This window comes from Polyodon spathula, chromosome 6, assembly GCF_017654505.1.
Source record: "Polyodon spathula isolate WHYD16114869_AA chromosome 6, ASM1765450v1, whole genome shotgun sequence".
Classification (NCBI taxonomy): domain Eukaryota; kingdom Metazoa; phylum Chordata; class Actinopteri; order Acipenseriformes; family Polyodontidae; genus Polyodon; species Polyodon spathula.
The window spans coordinates 8,726,781-8,748,023 of record NC_054539.1 but is presented as its reverse complement, the minus strand read 5'-3'; the positions used below and the strand labels follow the sequence as shown (position 1 = coordinate 8,748,023).

The window sequence follows — 21,243 nt, the reverse complement described above, 5'->3', positions numbered from 1 at the left end:
TAAAGGCTGGTATAAAAGACCAGTTTAAAAAGTCATTGGTTGGAGGTGTTCGCATCGGGTGTGGTTGCAGACAAGGAGCTGGCAGTTAAACCTCCAAATAGCAATCGATTAATTGGGCACACAAAGTTGAATCGTTCGAATCAATGTCGATTGTGCAGCCCACATATATTTTCGCTCCATTCCTCTCCTCCCCGACGTGATTTATTTTAATGTCATTGCAGTTAAGTAAAAGATTGTTCACAACAATTGAATGCGAGGGGTAATTACGTCTTGGTAGTGTCAGAAAAAAACAAGCAAGAAGCCTAAAGCAAGTTTAAGATACTACAGAGGTGTTACTAAATATTTATTCCAAACAGATTACATAACTTTGGAATGTAATATACATAAACTAGACACGAGTTTATGAAAACCATCTTTTAAAAAAAAAAAAAAATTATTCAGTGACAGCTGCAGCAGCACACATTGCATCTTGTTAATACTGTACCACTATCTGTGAAACGCACAATGCGGAAATCACTGCATAAAACATAATGATAAAACACATAAATTGATTTACTTACCACAACATGCATACATCACTGATATATCATTTTTAATTATTATTATTTGTTTTGGACTTTGAATAAAAAAACACTTATACCTGTCTGCCTATAACCTGGAATCCCCTGAAATTACCTGACTGAGTGAGGATAGCAGCCTCGACACATTACCAAAAGGGGGCGCTATCTCACACCTTTTTTTTTTTTTGTATTCCAAGGCTATGTAGGAAGGATGTGGTAATATACAGACACTTTTTTTTTTTTTTTAATAGGAGTGCAATAATGACCTTTTTCATGTGTAGAAAACCAAACCGCACCTTATTTTACATGAAGGGTATTTCTGAATGCTTCTTGTGCCACTCTAACAAAAAATCTAATTCTTTGTAAAGTAGAACCTAAAGTGTGCAATATTCCCAATGATTTAATGTTTGTATGTATTGTATTCATAAAAGGCATATCCATTAAAGCTGATTAATAATAGGAAACCAACAAATAAGCCAGTCCTATTTTTAACTGGTAAAAACCCCAGGATCTGATGCTCCTGTCATTTACAGGAGCCCTGTTTCAGAGGGTCTGTTTTATTCAGTTTAGTTTGTACGTGTGGCATTCACAGCTTTAATGTTGAGCTGTATTATAATTTTATTGCCTGTAGACCTAAACAATCAATGATTTATGTAACGCCCCAAGAGACATGTTTATTATTGTTCTTGGTGACCCCAAAATACTTTTGAACCCACATGAAGTGGCACTTCAGTATGAACAAGTTTGTCTTCATCATTTCAGTTCACATCTCAAGAGATAGTAAGTTAGGGAGTATTTTAAATGAAAGGTTATAAACATGCCTTCATTATAACTTAGTCACAAATAAATTATAAGAAACGGTTCTGTCAGTCATTTTCATAGAAAAAAAAAAAAAAAAAAATATATATATATATATATATATATATATATATATATATATATATATATATATATATATATATATATATATTTATTTTTATTTATTTATTTATTTATTTATTATAGTAAAGTGGTGGGTATTGTGCTTTTTGCAACATTGGTAACCTCAGCTGTAATTTCTTCTTTCTTTTTTGTCTTTCAGTTTCCTACAGTGGTGAATTGTATATATTTGGTGGATACAATGCACGACTTGACAGACACTTTAGTGATCTCTGGCAATTTAATCCAGGTATTTCATGTTTTAATAAATCTGTTAATTTACTGTGACGTGTTAATCATCCTGTATAGACCTATAGTAGCTTTAATGGTGTGTGTATGTGTGTTAGTATGTATATAATAAGAGGCATAGGGTCAAAATTAATAAGCTTCTCATCAATGTCGTTATTATAAAATGTTTGATTATTTGATTCCTTAGAATACATTAAATGCCCCACAAGGTTGTACGTGGCTAAACTGAGAAATTCACAAATTAGGTGTTAATAGGGAGCCTTAAGTAAACCAAGTGGAATAATTGCCAGTATTTGACAGCAAGTTGACCTCTCAATAGTAAATATGACATGGGGCATCTGTAGCCAGTAGATGCTGTTGTAAGCACCTAGCATCTTGTGTATGTTCTACATCTGGGAAGAATGAACTGCTTCTGTTGTCATAGAAACCGAATGATAATGATGCTAACGTTGAACAGTGGAACAGCAAGAGGATAGTGGTCCCTACCATATATGGAATGTGTGCAACAGTAGCAAAAACAACAGAGAAAAAAGGGGTTTTGTAACTGAAGTTCAGTTAAAAATTCCTTTTCGGTAACAAATTCAGTCTTTAATGTGTCCTGTTTTACTTAGTTTTTTTGGCTATATACTTAAAATAACAACAAGGATGGAAATATAACATTGAGAGGTATTAGAACATATTAGATAAGACATAACATAGCCATATATAACCAAATGATTTAATAAATAGTAAATCAAAATGCCTATAAAGGGCTGAAGCTGTCACTGTTGCAGTGCTTGAATTATTAAAATAGATTACAACCAAGAAAAAAATAAGCTTCATTGTTTGTGACCTATTTAGGGGTTGTGTAGTAAAATTGTGCCCGAGGAAGTGCAATTGAAATGTTGCAAGCATATATTGAATATAGTAGAATACATTGGCAAGGGAATACTACTGTTTAGAAACCTGTCCTATTTCCTTTTTCCTCTTATTGACTGTAATGTCCCTATACGTTCTATATTGCCACAGGTAAGATGTAGCCTGGTTACTGCATTGCAGTAGGTTTTTCTTCCAAGATATATTTTCTACTTGTACTCTGATATATTCTCGGCAACTGCGCATATAAAAATTACTACACCTCCTGAGAATAATTTTGTGAATTGCAGAGAGTTTCACCTGGAAGAAGATAGAGCCCAAAGGGAAAGGTCCATGTCCACGCAGGAGACAGTGCTGCTGTATGGTTGGAGAAAAGATTATCCTTTTTGGAGGCACCAGGTAAGTGGCAGTTCCTCTTTAGACTTACTGTAAAGTTCTGATCTACTGTACAATAAACCCTGCATTAAATTGAAATTATAGCACCGCTATAGCCGTGCTAGTGTTTATAGAGAAATGTTTTACAGTGGCACTATTTCATCTATAGCGGCGCTATAATGCATTTATTTAATTCAGGCTTAAATTAAAAAATCGTTATTTAACCAGTTTTAATAGTTGGTGTCTGTTTAGATCATTACCAGGACTGTGTATGTCTATAAGTAAATAAATACATTCTGTATAAATTCATTACTGATACAACGTTTTTATGTATTGACATGGCTTTATCAAATATGATGAAGTCCCATCAGAGGGACAAGAGGTTGGCAGTCCAACAACTTCCACGATTATTGCAAGTGAGTTGTGTGCTTTTTCTATCCCACTCTTGGAAGTAGTGATTCTTTTTACTTGGAAGTATTTGGATATCTAAGTATAGATAAAGTCAAAGCCCACTGTTTCCATTCCTTTCATTTTCTTTTTTCTTTGGGTGATTTAAAAAATTCCTTGTTTTGAACAAGTTTTATTATACAGGCAGTTCGATGGCAACTCTTTTCACATGTTTCCTTATGAAAGATGGAAATTGGACTGAATCCATTCTAGATTCTCCTGTTCTCTTAATTAACCAACATGTTAAGGTAACTTGTCTAATTGAGATTATAGTGAAGCCTAGAAAATAAGCCTACAGTATAATAGTCTTATTTCCATCAATGATGTTTATAAATGTGCAAATACCTGTTGCAATTAAATGAGCCTATTTCTTTTTATAGCTTTGATCAGCAACTGAAAATAGATATTCAGTACTATATCTATCTATCTATCTATCTATCTATCTATATATATATATATATATATATATATATATATATATATATATATATATATATATATATATATATATACAGTACCAGTCAAAAGTTTGAGTACATCTGCTTGAAACCAGGTTTTTCATGATTATCTATGCTTTTAACTGTATAAACCTGCCTATAAACACTTAATATTTCATTATATGATACGTTTACTTATATAAGATGATAATCATAAGTGAATTGCTTTCAATAATGTAATTTTGAAATGAAAATGTAAATCTTGTCAATTTTCTTGTCACCCAAAGCAAAGGGATTTCAGTCTAAAGCCCAGGTCAGTTAAAAGTCTGAAATGTGTATAACACGGTGTTAGAACACTGGCCTAATTATAAAAGTATCTTTGTTAGATGTTCTCAGAGTTAACCTAATTAACCTTTCGTCAACAATTATTGTTAACAGTTGAGGGTCCATGATTACTACAAATATAGGAAGCATAGGCACAAGTTTGTCATTCCTGAATGTAAGGGAGCAGAAAATGGCAAAATACGCTCAGTTAAGCAAAGTAATTTACTTTAAGAAATGAAGGTCAATCTTTAAGATAAATCGCAAGAACTTTGCAAGTGTCTGTAACTGCTGTGGCCAAGACCATCAAACGATTTGAAGAAACTGGCACTCATGAGGACCGAACAAGGTCAGGTAGGCCAAGGGTCACCTCAGAATCAGAGAACAAGTTCATTCGAGTCACAAGTCTGCGAAACCGGCGATTAACTGCCCCTGAAATACAAGCTCAGCTAAATGCTACTAGAAGTACAGATGTTTCCAGATCAACTGTTCAGAGGAGATTGCGTGAAGCTGGCCTAACTGGAAGAATTGCTGCATAAAAACCATTGATAAAAGTGCAGAATAAGTGGAAGAGACTTACCTGTGCCGAAAAACACAGAAACTGGACGTTTGAGGAGTGGAAGTTGGTCTTATGGACCAATGAATCAAAATTTGAAATATTTGGGTCCAACCGCCGAGTATTTGTAAGACGCAGAGAGGGTGAGCGCATGAGTTCTGCATGTGTGGTTCCCACTGTCAAGCATGGAGGAGACAGTGTCATGGTCTGGGGTTGCTTTGCTGGTGACAAAATTGGTGATCTTTACCAAGTCTATGGCAAGCTCAACCAGCGTGGCTATCATAGCATACTTCAGAGTCATGCCATTCCATCAGGATTACATTCTTCAGCAAGATAATGACCCGAAACGCACCTCAAAGTTGTGCAAGAACTATCTGGCGAAGAAGGAAAGTGAAGGTCAACTCAATCTAATGACCTGGCCTGCCCAGTCTCCAGACCTCAATCCCATAGAACTTGTATGAGACGAACTGGACAGAAGAGTCAAAAAGAAGCTACCCACAAGTGTCGTACATCTCTGGGAATTGCTGCAGAAGAGCTGGGAAGACATGTCGGATGATTTCCTGCTGAAACTTGTTAACCGAATGCCTCGTGTTTATGAGGCTGTTATTAAGGCAAAGGGTGGCTATTTTGAGGAATCCAAGATTTAGAGACAATTTTCTTGAACATTGCTTTGATATTTATGTTATGTTTTGTTTTGTGTATTGTAACATGTGTTTTCATTTTCAAGTATTTACAGAAACATATACGACGTAAAACATTGTCAGTTACGAAAAAAAACTAGTTTCCAGCAGGTGTACTCAAACTTTTGACTGGTACTGTATATGTATATATGTACTGTGTGTGTGTGTGTGTATGTATGTGTGTGTGTGTATATATATATATATATATATATATATATATATATATATATATATATATATATATATATACACTGAGCCTCAAAAGAAACTTGTCACTTATATTTGGATAAAATTCACTGGATGTGATTGAAAAATGACAAACTCTGTTTTAGAGCAAGTGCAGTGACTTTTTATTGTGCTGATTAACAATTGACATCATGAAGATGCTGCAAAATGATCTGTCGATCTTGGGCAGGTGTTGTGACTCTTGGTCTCCCAGTTCATGGCCTGTCATTGACAGTGTGTCTGGTTACACCGTCTCACCAGGTTTAAAATTGCTAGCTATGAGCACCCAAGACAGCGAGTCAATGTACGCTGTCCTAGACCAGCCTCTAACATGCCGATTGCACAGAGGCGCTGCTCTCCTGACGGACGTGGCATATTTTTTTTTCTGTGATTCTTTTATTGCTTTTATTCAAGCTTGCGATTCAACAGCTGAAATCTTCCAATCAACTGTCTCGCTAATTAGGTGATTAAGTGCATATGCTTCAGTCATAGTCACCCAGGCATGTCATGGTCAAGGAAGAATGATCGAGTGATTAAAAAGAAACCAAAAATGTTTTTGTCAGTGTCCATTTATATACCTTATTTTTTTCGAAAATAAATGTATTTGGTATGTTGTATGAATACAGCCGTAAAATATCCGCAAATTTTGCTATTTATGCCGTGATAGACCTACGAAAAATGTTCAATTTCTCTGTGATTTTAAGTAGACCCCTAGCTATGACTGGTGCTTTCTAAATGGAGCCACGTCTGGGGTAGGTGCAGTCTGAGAGCTCATGTTTGAAGTCTTGTATTTCACTCAGGATCATCTGCTTTCATGATAAATGTTGGTTATCTCTTTCAAGCAGACCACCAGTTTCAGTTGGTGCTTTTACCTTGGCAGAAGTCCCTGTATTGGAATTGTTAATGACTGTCTCTTATCATAAAATCACTCATCTTGGACATAATCTAACGTCTTGGCTCTTTTTATAAAACACTTCAACATGCTTGTCTACTTCATCTTAAAGTTCGTAATGAGTCCATGTGAGCCAGATGTCACAATTTTCTAGACAGGTTTTATGTCCTTTCTGGTGCCTCCTACAGGGTTGTTGAATTGCTATTCATTAGATGCAGTGATACTGGGCCTGATTTAGAAGTGAATGTGAGGTGTTATTTGGAAAGAAGTAAGCCCATTTTAATGTTAATGTCAGTATCAGACTAATGGCAAGACCAACATTTTTGTGGTGATGGGTCTATCCTAAATACACTGCCGTTTTGGACATCACCAAGTCTTGCCAGTAGTTTGATAATAATGACTAATCCAATGTAACACAGTAATCCGTCACGTATCCGCCCTCTCTGTTTATCCGCCATGATCAACCTCTTCAGCAACGTTAGTTTACTATTGAACAGAGAAGATTAGTTCAGGTAGTGTAGATCCTACCAACATTTTCGTACACAGTGTTGTATGTGATCTGTGCACTGCCATTGCTGGTAGTGTCACGTGAGCTGTTCATTGTGTTGATATGTAAATAAATTCTGTTCGGCTGCGGGGCATATCTGCTTCGACTACCATCTCGATCTCCTGTCTGTCACTCAGCAGAGAATGCATGCATCCACATGGCAGATGGCTACCCCGTCACAAGCATTAACACCCTGTATCTTTCTAAACAAGGGATTTAACGGAGCTCCCCAATAAAAGCTGGATCTCAAAACAATAAGTATGTGAACATAGTAATTGTTACAGCTGTATATAATGTTATTTAAAATAGGATTCATTCATCCACCTTTTTACATATCTGCCCTTACTCTGGGCCTACCACAGTTGGATATGCGACAAATTGCTATAGTTATATTTTCGTGCAATAGCAGAACTTTGTCTTTCTAGTTATACCTGATGTTTAAAAGTAATTTCAAGAATTGTGGCATAACAATGCTTATACTTTTTTATATTGCATTTAAACTAAAGTTGAAGCGCATAGTTGCTGGGCGACCAAATCTTTTAATTTAACCCCAGTGAATGAATAAATGAATGTGTCAGAACACAGATTTAATGCAAAAGTTTTTATATAGAAAATGGCAACAATTAGAAGAAAATGGCAACAATTAGAAAAAAATGTATTGTCTTTTATATACTCTTTATGGACTGGAGGAGAAACCTCAAAGGTAGTGAAAATTAGTCTGTTTAGTTTCATTATGTACAAACAAGATAATTGGATGTAAATTACAGAACACCAGTGCATAGATGTATATTATATTAGGCATCTTTTAAAATTTAACTTTCCAAAAATTTATTTGCAGAATACCTCATATAGAGGTAAGAAAAAAACGTGCCTTTGTTTTTGGCAAACTCACTTTTAAGTTCTGGGGAGGGGGAAAAAAAGGAAGATTCAGAAATTTAGAAAGAATGGAATTACAAGTATTCTTTTTATGCTAAAGGACCAGTTAGTCTCTTCCTGCTTTAAAGAACTGATATAGAAATGTGAAGTGCATCCTGTGAGGTGTATATTCTGTTTTTTATATTTTTTAAATTTTTTTTATTTTTATTGAATTGTAGAGATTCCTTTCTTCAGAACGGAGACTTGGAGTCTTGTCATTCTAGTTGTGCTTCCTGTATCTCCATCATTGTAGATGCCAGTAAGTGATAACTAGCAGAAGGGATCTCTGCCTTAAGACCTGTTTTCTGAACAGCTCTGATAATACAGTAGCTGCGTAACAAGGTAGTAAGCAGCAGGGACCAGACTTGTCCCTCCTCATCTGCCCAATCAAGGGACACTTATCAGCTGTCTGAGGACCATTTATTCTCTTATCACATGTACCCTACTGGGCACTATGGATAGCCTGAATCAGGCAGTATTGATAACAGAAATGAACCCTCTATTAATACTGGATGTTCATAGCAGCAATTAGCCTAATGGACAATCTTAATTCCAAATTACTACTAAATCCAGTTAAGTGTGAAAAGCCATTGTTTTACACATTGGATGAAGTTTATTTGAAAAAAAAGATTTTTTCACAATCCTCTTTTTTAATTTAATTTTATTTTTTTTAAAATTTAATTTGGCAATATGTAAAATGTAGAAACTGGATAAATCCAGACCACAAATTCTACTGAATACTATAATCACTGGTTAACTTATTTCTAATATGAATAATGTATTACTGGTTATTAAATTATGCTGAAAATAAGTTCATTAAAATTCTGAAGCGTATTTATAATTGATCAGCTGCAGTGCTCTTTAACTTGCTTTGTAAAATATTGCTCACAAATTATACAGTATTATCATTTTGAACATCTTGAAGTCTATGCTAGACTGATGCACATAGTAGTGAATGCTAAGTTTGGTGCTTGACGGTATCATTTAAAATGCTGCAAATATGGTTGTGAGTTTGAAGGAGTACTTTGATTAGCATGCAAGATGTTTAATCAATTGTACCTACAAGAACATCAGATCAGTTAAAGACAATATCTTTGTGTTCCTTAAAAGTAAACCCTCTGATTAGCTTTAAGGAAACAATATCTATAAAATAGCCACATTCAGTTGTATTTGATAGATAAGACAAGTAGTACACAAATAAGGGAAGAGAATGTAATAAAATGAAACACTGTTACAATTAATAGGCAGAGACGGACGTGCCTACGTTCTTTTTTCCTTTGGGGATTACACTAGTAGTATTTGTTTTCAGGCATCATGATTTCCTGTCCAAAAGAGAACAGAAACTCCAACTTAAATAGTAAATGATTGTTTTTTGTGTTAATTAATTATGTCTCATGTTACAATAGGATATCAAATACTTTGGATTCTGACTTTGAGTGCTTTTCAAGGATAGAACTCAAAAAGATTTAATCATTTTTCACATCAGGACAGCTAAAAGGGGAAGTCTGGACACGCAGCTATTCAGTGTTTTTCATCTGATTGTATTTCTATGAAAGAATGTTTAAATACACAAGGTAAAGTAAGGGAAATAAAGAGTGTGTTATTGTGGTTCTGTAAGCCTGTACCATATGTAGGTGTTTCCAATTACTGTACAAATTAGAACACAATCCTTACGAGCAATGAGCAGCAAGACCGCACAGAGCTTGTGTGCACCTGAAAGCTAGTTTTTTGTTTTCTTTAGAGTTTAACGGCATGTTACAGTAGGTATCTTTGTGTTCCTTTAGGTCCACTGTTGAGCAGAGTTAGCATTGATGCTAGCTTTGGACTAGTTTTATTATCATGCCTGCCGATACAGCAGACCTTAGGTTTCATATTCAGCTTAGGTGCATTCCTAAAAAATACAAATTATTCCAGTGAAAACATGCACAGCACATATATTATAAAGACATTTAAATACAATGAACAGGTAGATCAGTATAGTGGCAAAGAGCAGTAGTTTGCCCTGTTTAGCAGTGCCACTCCTCCCAACAGGAAAACTCCATGCTTCTGACACTATTAGATAGCCCAGAAAGCTAGTGAAAGGGGGCTTTGTTTTAGTCACGAACTGATAAAACCTGGTTTGAAACAACATTCAGAGTAACATATTACTATCTGCTGGGGGTGTGCAACCCTAGTAACTGGGGACATAAGCCTGGCGTATTTATTTATCTTTTTAAATTTATTTTTATTTTACTTCTTGAAAACCTCTTCCAGTTTTGATTTAAAACCTAGTTGCAGCTGTCTGACACGTTATTAAGACACATGGAATCTTTGGGTATATGGAAAAACCTGTCCTGTCCATCCAATAGTACCTTACATTTTTACATTTTTACATATAGTATAGTGGGTTTAAGTCATGATCCACTGCCAAGGTATGTCATACTTGCTCATGAACAGTATTTTCTTGTAACGGGCCATGAGGTCACATTTGACAGTCATTTTGTATAATATAATATCTTGTAACCGTGACAACAATGTAAGAACATTTAACTGTTGAAGTAGCGCACCAACTGATCAAAGTTAATGCGCCATCCATTCGTAATGGTGGAGGGAGTGAATGATTACCAGGATAGTCATTATGAACTAGTAGTTTCCTGTGGCTTATGACATTAATACAGTTTACATTAGTGATCTGACATTTTAAAAAATCTTTTTTTTTTTTTTTTTTTTTTTTTTTTTTTTTAATTAATCTGTTTTTGCCAGTCCAGAACACATTGTTTCTCTTGTGTATACTGTAACTTTATAGTATACCATAGTTTCCAAACCAAGAAGAAACATTTTGTGTAGTTGAGGCATACCTCTACATTTTAGATTTTAGTTTATTGTAAATGTAGTGAAGGAATACACAGGTGTTTGGTATCGTGCACACATAAAGTACTACATTTGGAAAGTTTTAATATTACTTCAGTGGTGCTATGATAGATTCAGTCTCTGTGTACCCCATTACAAAGGAGGTCATCGCATTTCATCCAGAAACTTTATGAACTTTTAAAAACAAATTCTCAAATTTTCAATCGCATAAGGTATCAATATGCTTTTGCAATAATTTAGAAACACAAAGTTTGGAAGGTAAACAAGGTGAAGATAAACATTAATTATTTAAGTTTGTTTTAATGAAATTGCTCTAAATTGTTCTTAATAAAGCCAACAACGTCATGGTTAATGGCATAGGCGAACCAGATTGGTCCAGCATCGATGTTGAAGCGTTGGACGAAACTAGACTCGGCCCGGTTAACCCCTGAAATTCTGTGAAAACTGTTGAAAAAAAAAGGGTTTCGTCCATCCAGTTCTAGGCGAATCTAGATTCGCCCGATTGGAAGTGGGCGAGTGCCGAAAAAAAAGTAGTAACTTCAGGATTTGCCCAGAAGCCCTTGGCAAAACTAGACTTGCCAGTCCACTGGGTTTCGCCCTTAACACACACACACACACATAAATATATGTGTGTGTGTGTGTGTGTGTGTGTGTATAATTCGAGACATATGAAGCACTTTATCTTGCTCCTACTTCTTCCTATGTTAGTACAGTACATCAGCATTATTTTTTTTCTTTATGCCAGTCATTTTTTTGAAAGCTTCAGATAGGAGCCGCTTCCAGCACATTACTGCACAGTGAAAGAGCTATGTCTTCTGCACACTCAGAATGCTGGCCTCTGTGTTAGCGGCAGCTCAGTGTTTATGTCCCGGCCATTCAACGCCACTTACATTAGTGTAAACAGTCCTGCTGGGTTTCAGAGCAGCGTGAAATTCACTGGGACCTCTTGATTTATTACCTTGGGGAGCCTGGAATCACAGATGCTGCAACCTTACCCAGCTATTGCAGCTCTGCTTATCTCATTTACAAGATGGGTTTGTTGTGCACAGCGGGGCTACCCTGATTAACTGGAAGAGTGTCCATACGTATTAAAATATCTGGATGTCTTGTCCGCTTACGTTCGCTGCACTTTGGACATTTATTTTTGCGCTGATTCTTTCGTCCACACCGTATGCTGGTTCTTCTAAAAGCATCAAAGCCATTGTTACAGACCAGCCACACTTGAATAATTCATCCACAGTCCATGCAGGTGCTGAATATCTAACTGTACCTTTTCAGGAATCCTATGTAGCTTTATAGTCACAAAATTGACTGCTTTTTCGTTTATGCGTCAAAAATTGAGTTTGAAATTAAATTTAGCTCACAGTAAATGCTGTATATTGCTTATTTAAATCTTGCTTTATCAAAGATTAGATTAACAATATTGCTCTGATAAATTGATTACTAACAAACTAAAGAAAAATACCCAATGCAATATCATACAATATGTTGGAAAGCTTACAAAGAACTTGTAGCAGGCACTGAATAATGTGTTCGGAAATGCTTTTGTGCTGTGTATTTGCAGTATGTTTTTATGGTATTACAGCCCACATGTGCATCTAGTTAAATAATGCATTGATAGAGATGTAAAGGGTAACACAGTACACTGTACCTCCTACCATATATGGTAATAACATTAGCGTTTGTGATGGAATATATAATCACATAAGGTAATAGATTTGGGTTGTCTTCTGTAAATTTAAGACGCTCAGCTGTCAGTTTTACCCCATTTTGCGTATACAAATAACCCAAAGTTAAATGATTGATAGAAATACATTGCAATTATGGTTATTGCATTTTGATGGCAACCATGTGCTGGTATGCCCAAAAGGTCGTTTTTCTTCATATAATTCAGTGCTAGTCTGCAGTCCATTTCTAACACTGAGTTTTTCATTAGGGAGAGTAACGTGTTAAATTGTAATCTTTTTTTGGATGGTCAGTAGTCACTGAAACAGGGTCACGAAAACTGCCACCAAGCACTGTATTGACAATAAAAAGAGGAGTAAGTTTTCCACACATTTTTATAACTTGGCTTTGTATTACTTATCTATCACATTTATTTTGATCAGTCACTGCTGTACAAAAGTAGTGGCTCTTTCAAGGCTTATCTGGCTATCAGTTTTATTTACAACACATGTCTAACATGTTTTAATAAGTTGTACCAAAAGTTTATTTTATTAAATGAGTGCATTTCTTTAGTCCTGTTATTTATATACACTCCAGACATCAAAAAGGGTTAAGGATCAGAGTCTTGCTGAGTGTTAATTGGCAAAAATAAAAAATAGAGGTTAAGTTAATTGTAGAGCAAGAGAGAGAATTGTTTCAACATTACTCTTCAGACTTGTATGACTCGACTGCGTGTGACTCAGACTTGACCATTCGGGCTCAGTAACTCATCGTTAATATCTCAGACTTTTTATTTTCTAATGCACAAGTAATATTACAGTTACTAGGAAAGTGTGCACAATAAAAACCCACCCAACAAAACATAGTCCAGTAATTGATTTAGCCCTTTTGTCTTTGCAGCCAGTCATAGTAAGAATGAGAAATTGGAAGTGAGATTAGGTTGTAAGGTAAAGTTTTATAAGGAGTAAATAATGTCAGCATGGCAAACAAGTAAGTAATTATTTGGCTTTTAACAAGCCTTTCTCTTTACTACTTTAAACCATGTTCTAAGCTTAACCATTATAGAAATACATTTCTAAAACTGCATTTTTGAAAAATATGTAATTTGATTTAGCTGAGCTCCCTGAATCTCTGGAAATCAAGGTATTTGTTTGCACTGAAAACAGTAGAACATTGGACACCTTTAATTTTGAGTTTACTGAAAACCAAAATGAGTAAAAAAAGAATAATCATGTAAGTTATCATACTTTTAGAGCTTCTTAATTCATCAGAAATTCACCGTGTGTTTAAATATTCTGTGCTTTGCTTCTAATCTCCACTCGTTCCCAGCACACAACATCAGTGGCACTGGAACAGTTTTTAAAGTGGGGGTGCTGAAAGCCATTGAACAAAACTGTAACCCCTATATATGATAGAAGCCACGCAAAGCCAAGAGGGTGCCCCTTGCCCAGTTCCAGCACCCCTGCTCGACATCGCTGTCAGCAAGCAACGTCAATGAATTCACCTGGCAAATACAGTGTAAAACTAGGTACTGAAGTCTCAAATCAAAAATTGCCTATATCAGACTGATATGACAAAAGGACTGATTGATAGCAACAAAAAATGACAGAATAAATTAATGCCACTTAATTTACCAAAATGAAAATAATTTATGGATGAGTGAAAAACACATTAACATTATGCTGGGCAGCATCAAATTTGCACTGCCCTTGCTCGCACATGCTAAAACAACTTTTGCTAAGAAAGCACGGTAGTACCCATTCAAATCTGGTACATTATGCTGTTTTCTGTCTTTTACATTGTTTTTAATGCAATTTATCATTTTTCCACCATTAGGAAAATAGTATGCAAATATTTATCATATGCAATACAGTGCCTATAGTAAGTATTCACTCCCCTTGGACGTTTTCACAGTTTGTTGTGTTACAATCTTGATGCATTTAAATGGGATTTTTTTTTCCCTTTTGATTTACACAACCTACTCAACACTTAGAGGGAAAATAATTTTTATTGTGAACCAACAGTTAATGAAAAATAAAAAAACTGAAATATCTTGGTTAGAAAAGTATTCACCCCCTGAGTCACTACTTGGTAGAACCACATTTGGCAGCAATTACAGCTTTAAGTCTTTTGGGGTAAGTCTCTACCAGGTTTGCACATCTGGAGCAATATTCGCCCATTCTTCTTGGTAAAATTGTTCAAGCTCTGTCAAGTTGGATGGGGATCATTGGTGGACAGCAATCTTCAATCTTCAGTCTTGCCGCAGATTCTCAATCGGATTCAAGTCCGGGCTTTGACTGGGCCACCTAGGTCATTCGCTTTCTTGTTTTTTTAAGCCACACCAATGTCATTGTCTGCGTGCTTGGGGTCATTGTCCTGCTTAAAGGTGAATCTCTGTCCCAGTCTTAGGACTTTTGCAGACTGAAGCAGGTTTTCTTCAAGGATTTGCCTGTATTTAGCTCCATGAAAAGCATCCCCATAGCATGATGCTGCCACCACCATGCTTCAAAGTAGGGATGGTGTTACCTGGGTGATGTGCTGTGTTGGGTTTGCGCCAAACGTAACTCTTTGCATTTACTCCAAATAGTTACATTTTTGTTTCATCAGACCACAGAATATTTTGCCACATCTTTTCAGAGTTTCCCACATGCCAAGCAGGATTTTACATGGGCTTTTTTCAGAAATGGCTTCCTTCTTTCCACTCTTCCATACAGGCCAGATCTGGGTGGTGCCGTGCCGTATAACTTCTTAATGATCGACTTGCCTGTGCTCCAAAGGATATTCAATGCCGTTGAAATTTTTTTCACCTGAAATCATGTGAACCACTTTTATTGCACACAGATGGACTCCATTTAACTTATTGTGTGGATTCTGAGGGGAATTGGTTGCATCTGAGCTTATTTAGGAGTGTCATAGCAAAGGGGGTGAATACTTATCTAATGAAGACTTTTCAGGTTTTTATTTTTAATTGGTTCGTTTTTTTACCCCTCCATTTTTTCACACATTGAAAGTGTCGAGCAGGTTGTGCAAGTCAAAGGAAAAAATAGTCCCATTTAAATGCATCAAGATATCAGGTTGTGAAAATGTCCAAGGGGGGGGGGGGGGGGGGGGGGGGGGGAATACTTCCTATAGGCACTGTAAATTGAGTCTCTTTTTTTTTTTTGGTTTTTTGACTCCCCGTGAATTGTTTTTTCTTTTCAGAGAAACTGATTGTCTGTTTCCATTTTTACTTTGCAAAAAAATATATGTATAATTAATGGTAAATATACCTCATTTTGACGATAGGAAAATACCCATCAGATCACAATTGATTACACATGTTCCAAAATCTGACAGCGTACCACATTCTGACATTAAACAGCGCAAATTTTGGTACGCGTACCACATTCTAACACTACACCCGCTCTATAGTCCAGATCACAGCATCTATCAAAGTGAAAAACAACATCCACAAACTTCAGCTTGAGTCGGTACTCAAGGTTTGAGGACTCTACTACAAGCCTGACGTTTGTGTACCCTACCCTCTTGCGGGTGGTTGTTATTACTTTAGTCATTTAAAGTTGTTAGTCCAGTCAATTTTTATATCGTTAAAAGCATGTAGCTTTTAATCCTCCATGAATCCTTGACTTCATACTCATGAACCACACACAGAGAAGCACCATGGTTACTAAGTCCTGACAGGCTGCTGTGTCTTGAAACCCCTGAAAATCTTGAAACCAGAGCAATAAGTGTTATTTTTGATTCCCTAAATCTGCATAATTGCGGTTATGTTCTTGGTGTATTTAAATTAGGTAAATACAGTAAAGATTAGGTAGATTTCTTTCCATAGACCGTAGCTTAGCATTCAGTACAATTTATAAATATCTGTTGTTGACATTTCAGTTTGATTTATATTCCCCCAATGATTGCATTTTATATGAAATGTCTTTCAACATTAGTTTATAATTTAAGAACCATCTTAAATATGTGAGCAACACTGTTAAATTAGAGCATATTTTGTGCCTTCACTTGTCTTAAACTACTCAAAACAACCAAAGTACATTTTTAAAAACCTTTGACTACCACTTTGCCAATCTGTAAGCAAGGACTCCGATTTTATGTAGGTAATTCTGACTTGTTTGTAAAATCGAAACTCTTTTGTAAATATAAAGCGAAGTCATGTCTTTATTTCAGGTGTCTGCACTCGGTCACTTGCACTTTACAGGAAACATTTATATGAATTATATTCAGAACCCAGTCTATAATTGTTGTAGCTTAATTATGTCCATGGAGGATTTTAAAGTTGAAATCCAGTTACAGTATCAGGTGTACAAGAAATAGTCACATTTGTTCTAATGAATAATTTGTTAGATTTTATTAAAAAAAAAACAAAATTCAACAGGAATGCCAAGCACATTCAAAGTGTCATGAGACAATTCAGTTAATTTACTAGTATATATATATATATATATATATATATATATATAAACTATATATATATTACTAATGTGTGTGTGTGTTGGTATGTGTATGTATGTGTGTGTGGTGTGTGGTGTGTGTATATATATATATATATATATATATATATATATATATATATATATATATATATATATATATATATAATGCACAAAATAGTTAATCACACAGTGCAGAAAACTGTTACCATCCTCATTAGCATAATTTGTTTTCTATAGTAATTCAGGCAAGATAGTGGTGACAGGACATCCTGTAAGTCACACAAATTGTTTTGTTTTAAGCTGACAAGGTCTTCAGCACAATAACATTATTTTAACACTAGCACCGCCATAAATGCTTTTTGAACGGCTTTTGCAATTAATTTAAATATCTCTGTGTGTGTGAATATCTCGTGCATGTCCGTTCTTAAGTGTTACTAAATATTTGAATTAAATACCCATACGTGTTTCAGCTGCAGAATAGCAAAAATTATAAGTTATAAGCACTTACTTCTTCAACCACCAGACCCGCAGTTTATGCGGCATATTGAAATTAATACTATATAGCTGACAATTTAGTCTGGGCTTTGTAATGAAATCTAAGTCATTGTAAAGTAACGTATTATATACTCCTGTCGAGTGCTGAAATACTAATGAAAGTCATTCTACACAATGTATTTTTAATAATAATAATAAAAATAATAATGATATTATTTTATTTTATTAGCAGTTGTCACAAAATCTACAAATTGAATCACAATTTAAAAAAAAAAACACCTTGGTCGGGACTGTGAACAAGGCGAGACACGAGTTACCACCAACAGCTCAATCCGTGCGAGCCCCCCTGAACTCCACTACACTCCTCAGGCAAAACGACTGTCACCCTGAGTTTGTACAGGTATAGAAAAAAATCTGAATGTGCTTATTCTAAGCTCTCTGCACAAATCAGTGACCATCAGGACTGATGCTAAATGAAAGCCAGAGACTGTTGCATTTTACAACACAACAAAATACGGTGTGGATATACTGGATCAAATGGCACGGCTGTATTCTGTCAAAGGTGGTACTTGCAGGTGGCCTGTGTCTGTTTTTTATAATGTTTTGGACCTGGCAGCCATCAGTGCTATGGTTTTGTACAAGTGGCAAGACAATCACTCTGAAGTAGCTTGCCCTGGAGCTACTGCAGAAACATTTTGATAAGAGACACGTAAGCCAGCTGGCAAATGCCCCTCAACCTTCAGCCAGTGCTGCGCCCACTGGCACACGGAATAAAAGACAATGCCTGGTTGCTAAATGCAATAAAAACAGAACTTTTGATGTCTGCACCCGTTATGAAAAGGCAGTCTGTGGCAAATGCACTGGTACAGTTGAAAAGCATGTTTTCTGCGTAGATTGTACTTAGAAAGTTGTAATGGAGCCCTTGAACTCTGTTTCACTCAAAACACTTTCATGTTGCATAAGTTGTTATATGTTTGTTTTATGCTATTTTTATAACTAGTTATTTATATTTTATAATTGTATAAGTGCATACCGCTTTCTACACCTGCTTACACAGAATTTTATTGCATAGTTTATTTTATTACAGCTTTTCATGTTTATGTATATATGCTCTTTTTGAAAATCAGAAGTTTAATTTTCAATGTAAATACAGTGTTTCTGCTCTGAAAATGTTATGTCTATTAAGTTGTGTCTGATAGTTTGCTTTTCATTTTCATGTCGAAGCTGTTTTAAAATGGAGACTCGCATTGTATGGGTGCGGTGGTTGTATCCAGTCCAAAATCTCTGCGTTTCTAATGTTTAAATAGTACAATATTTTAACGGACCTAGCATTTTACATGCAATTAAAACTGCCCTTTCAATACTTTTGTTAATGTACAAATACTTCTCTACTCCTGTTCTAAGATTATTTTGATGATTTACATTTATAATTTGTAGGCCATGTACTAATTGGGTAAATTAGTAAATTAAGTAAAGTGTTTTAATTAATGAGTTCCCATTCCCACTTTTACTTGTCACAGTTGTAGGTTGTTGTGGTTTACTTTCAAATACATTGCAGAGATGTGTGGAACAACAATCCAGGAGAGTTTTGCGATTGTAATCCTTTTATCTGTACGGTCCAAAGCTAAACACCTGGAAGCATTGTGGCATTGTGGCACAAAAGAAGGTAGGAGAGAAGTGGCTGAGTAAGCTTGTTGGCGACTCTGCTGCAGAGATACCGCTAGCTCCCTGATGTGTGCTGTTCTCCAAGTTGTAATGGAATCTGTAAATCCACACAAAGAGAAGATCCTTCCGAGGAACCTGAGACCTCTCTCTGGCAGTAGGGAAAGCGGAAAGAATTGGTAAATCCGTATAAATGAAGTACCGGTACTCCTTTTCAAGGAGAGTGACAGAATTTCCTGTTTAGAAGTCCACATTTTATAATTTGGCTGGGTTTAATTTCTCTCCAAACACACAGTGTTGTGTTTGTTGTATTTAAAGACTTGGACCAGCAGGGATACTGTTTGGACACAGCTGCACGGGTGAGTTTAGTGAGTGATTGCCGTGGACATAACCTTTCATTTAGTCAAAAAAAACAAAAAAAAAAACAGAGAAGAACCATAAGATTTGATAGATCCCTTAAGGAACAAGTTCTCTCCTTTTAAGAATGAACTTTTTTTGTTTTTTGGGGGTTTTTTTGTTTTTTTTACAGGTCAGACTGTTATAGCCGCCTAAATGATAATTGCCCTTCAGGGTTTAAAAGTTGTTTTTTTCCTGTAACTTTACTTACTGTTTCCTTTTTTCTTTTCATTGCTTGTGAAAGGTGCTGAATTGGTGTCACAAGATTGATGATCCTTAACCACCGAATACAGATACAAATCTTGTAATGCAAGCTTCCTCAGTCTGCCCTACCACAGAGTGTTTGCCTTGCTGCAGGTACTCCCACCCCCTCCCTCTGAGTTGGTGAGAGACTGACCATGCCCATCCAATCCTGAGCTGCTCTTGGAGGCTGCCAGCACAGGTGCCAACTAGGCAATTGTGATGGTGGGTGCAGAAGGCACCTGGGTTCTCCAAACTCCTAAACGATATGATTTTTATTCACAATTCATGTAGCCTGCATTGGTTGATTGCTTGTTACACTGATTCCAGCCGATTTTCAGTCCTAGCATTTCGACTAAACCAATTTGCTTATTATGAGTTTTCACTGATATTGTTCAGAGTTGAGAACCAAACAATTTGTTTGTGGTGTTGAGAGCGCACCAATGTTGAAATGCTTTTTTGTAATTTTTGGTGCAGTGTCTGGATCAATGAAGTGCATGCTGCCGACAAAGAAATACACAGATGTCAAGAACAAAACAGGCAATGGCAAACTAGGATTAAAAAATACGTGCCTCAGATGTGAGTTTATCAGAATCAAATAATTTTATTTGGGTAGTTTTATTGAAAAGCTTAGAGTAAAAGTTTTAACAGTTTGAATATCCAGAGATACATATAGTATGTTTTGCCATTTGATTCATGTGTTTTATTAACCCTAGGATGGCAACCTTATTTGTTGTCCAGCCAGAAAGATCAGCGTGAACCCTCTGGTTGACATCCGGGGATTAACCTTGACATTTGGAATGTAGACTAAACCCTGCTACACATTACATTAACCAGCAGTAAAACAACCTCTAATACCTGTACTCTGTACTATTTGTTTATCTTGTACTTTTAATCAGGAACTGAGGGTAGTGCAGACTAATAATATAGGGTTACTTATTTTGTCTTCCGTGTTAGCTCTGTTTATCAATATCACTGTTTATTCATTCTGAGGACCGTGTTTTTGAGGAGATATCCATGTAAGATCAAGCAACGACACACACTTGCGAAATGTGATCCATCAGGATTATTTGTACGTTTTTTAGCTCTTGTCACAGTGGAGATGGCAGAAGTTTCCATTAGTTTGCGCAGGGCCCCCTCGGAGCTGCAGATTTACTTGTCAAACATTGGAGGTGACCCCAACAGGATATGGGGCATCTTGCACGTGGCACAGCGGACCTGGGACAGCTGGTGATAAGCAAATAAGAGAGTATTCAACACACACAAGGGAGCAAGCTTTAAGTTATCTTAGAAGTGCACCATCCTCCCCCTTATTTTTTTCCCCAATAACCACTTTAAACAAGCTTCCAAGGGCTTTTGAAGTGCTTGATATCCTTGGATAAAAACGTGTGTCTGTATGTACAGCAAGTGGAGTAGATTGTTTGTGGGGTTTTTTTTGTGAGTTCTGTGTCTCATGGTAAAAGATCCCCATTTTATAAATGTTAGATAATTTAATTAAATTGTAATTTAATTAAAACAA

General features: G+C 36.0%; 1 protein-coding gene across 2 annotated transcripts in view; it reads left to right on the top strand.

Moving 5' to 3' along the window:
• The window catches only part of klhdc3 (kelch domain containing 3), a 46,828-nt gene that overhangs the window by 9,734 nt on the left and 15,851 nt on the right, over nt 1-21,243 (top strand). Inside the window, exons 7-9 of one of the 2 annotated variants that reach the window (XM_041251971.1) lie at nt 1,642-1,728; nt 2,873-2,981; nt 3,320-3,373. In XM_041251971.1, coding sequence (XP_041107905.1) covers nt 1,642-1,728; nt 2,873-2,981; nt 3,320-3,373 — 250 coding nt within the window. The remainder of the gene's footprint in view (nt 1-1,641; nt 1,729-2,872; nt 2,982-3,319; nt 3,374-21,243) is intronic. The other variant, XM_041251972.1, reaches the window with a different exon arrangement.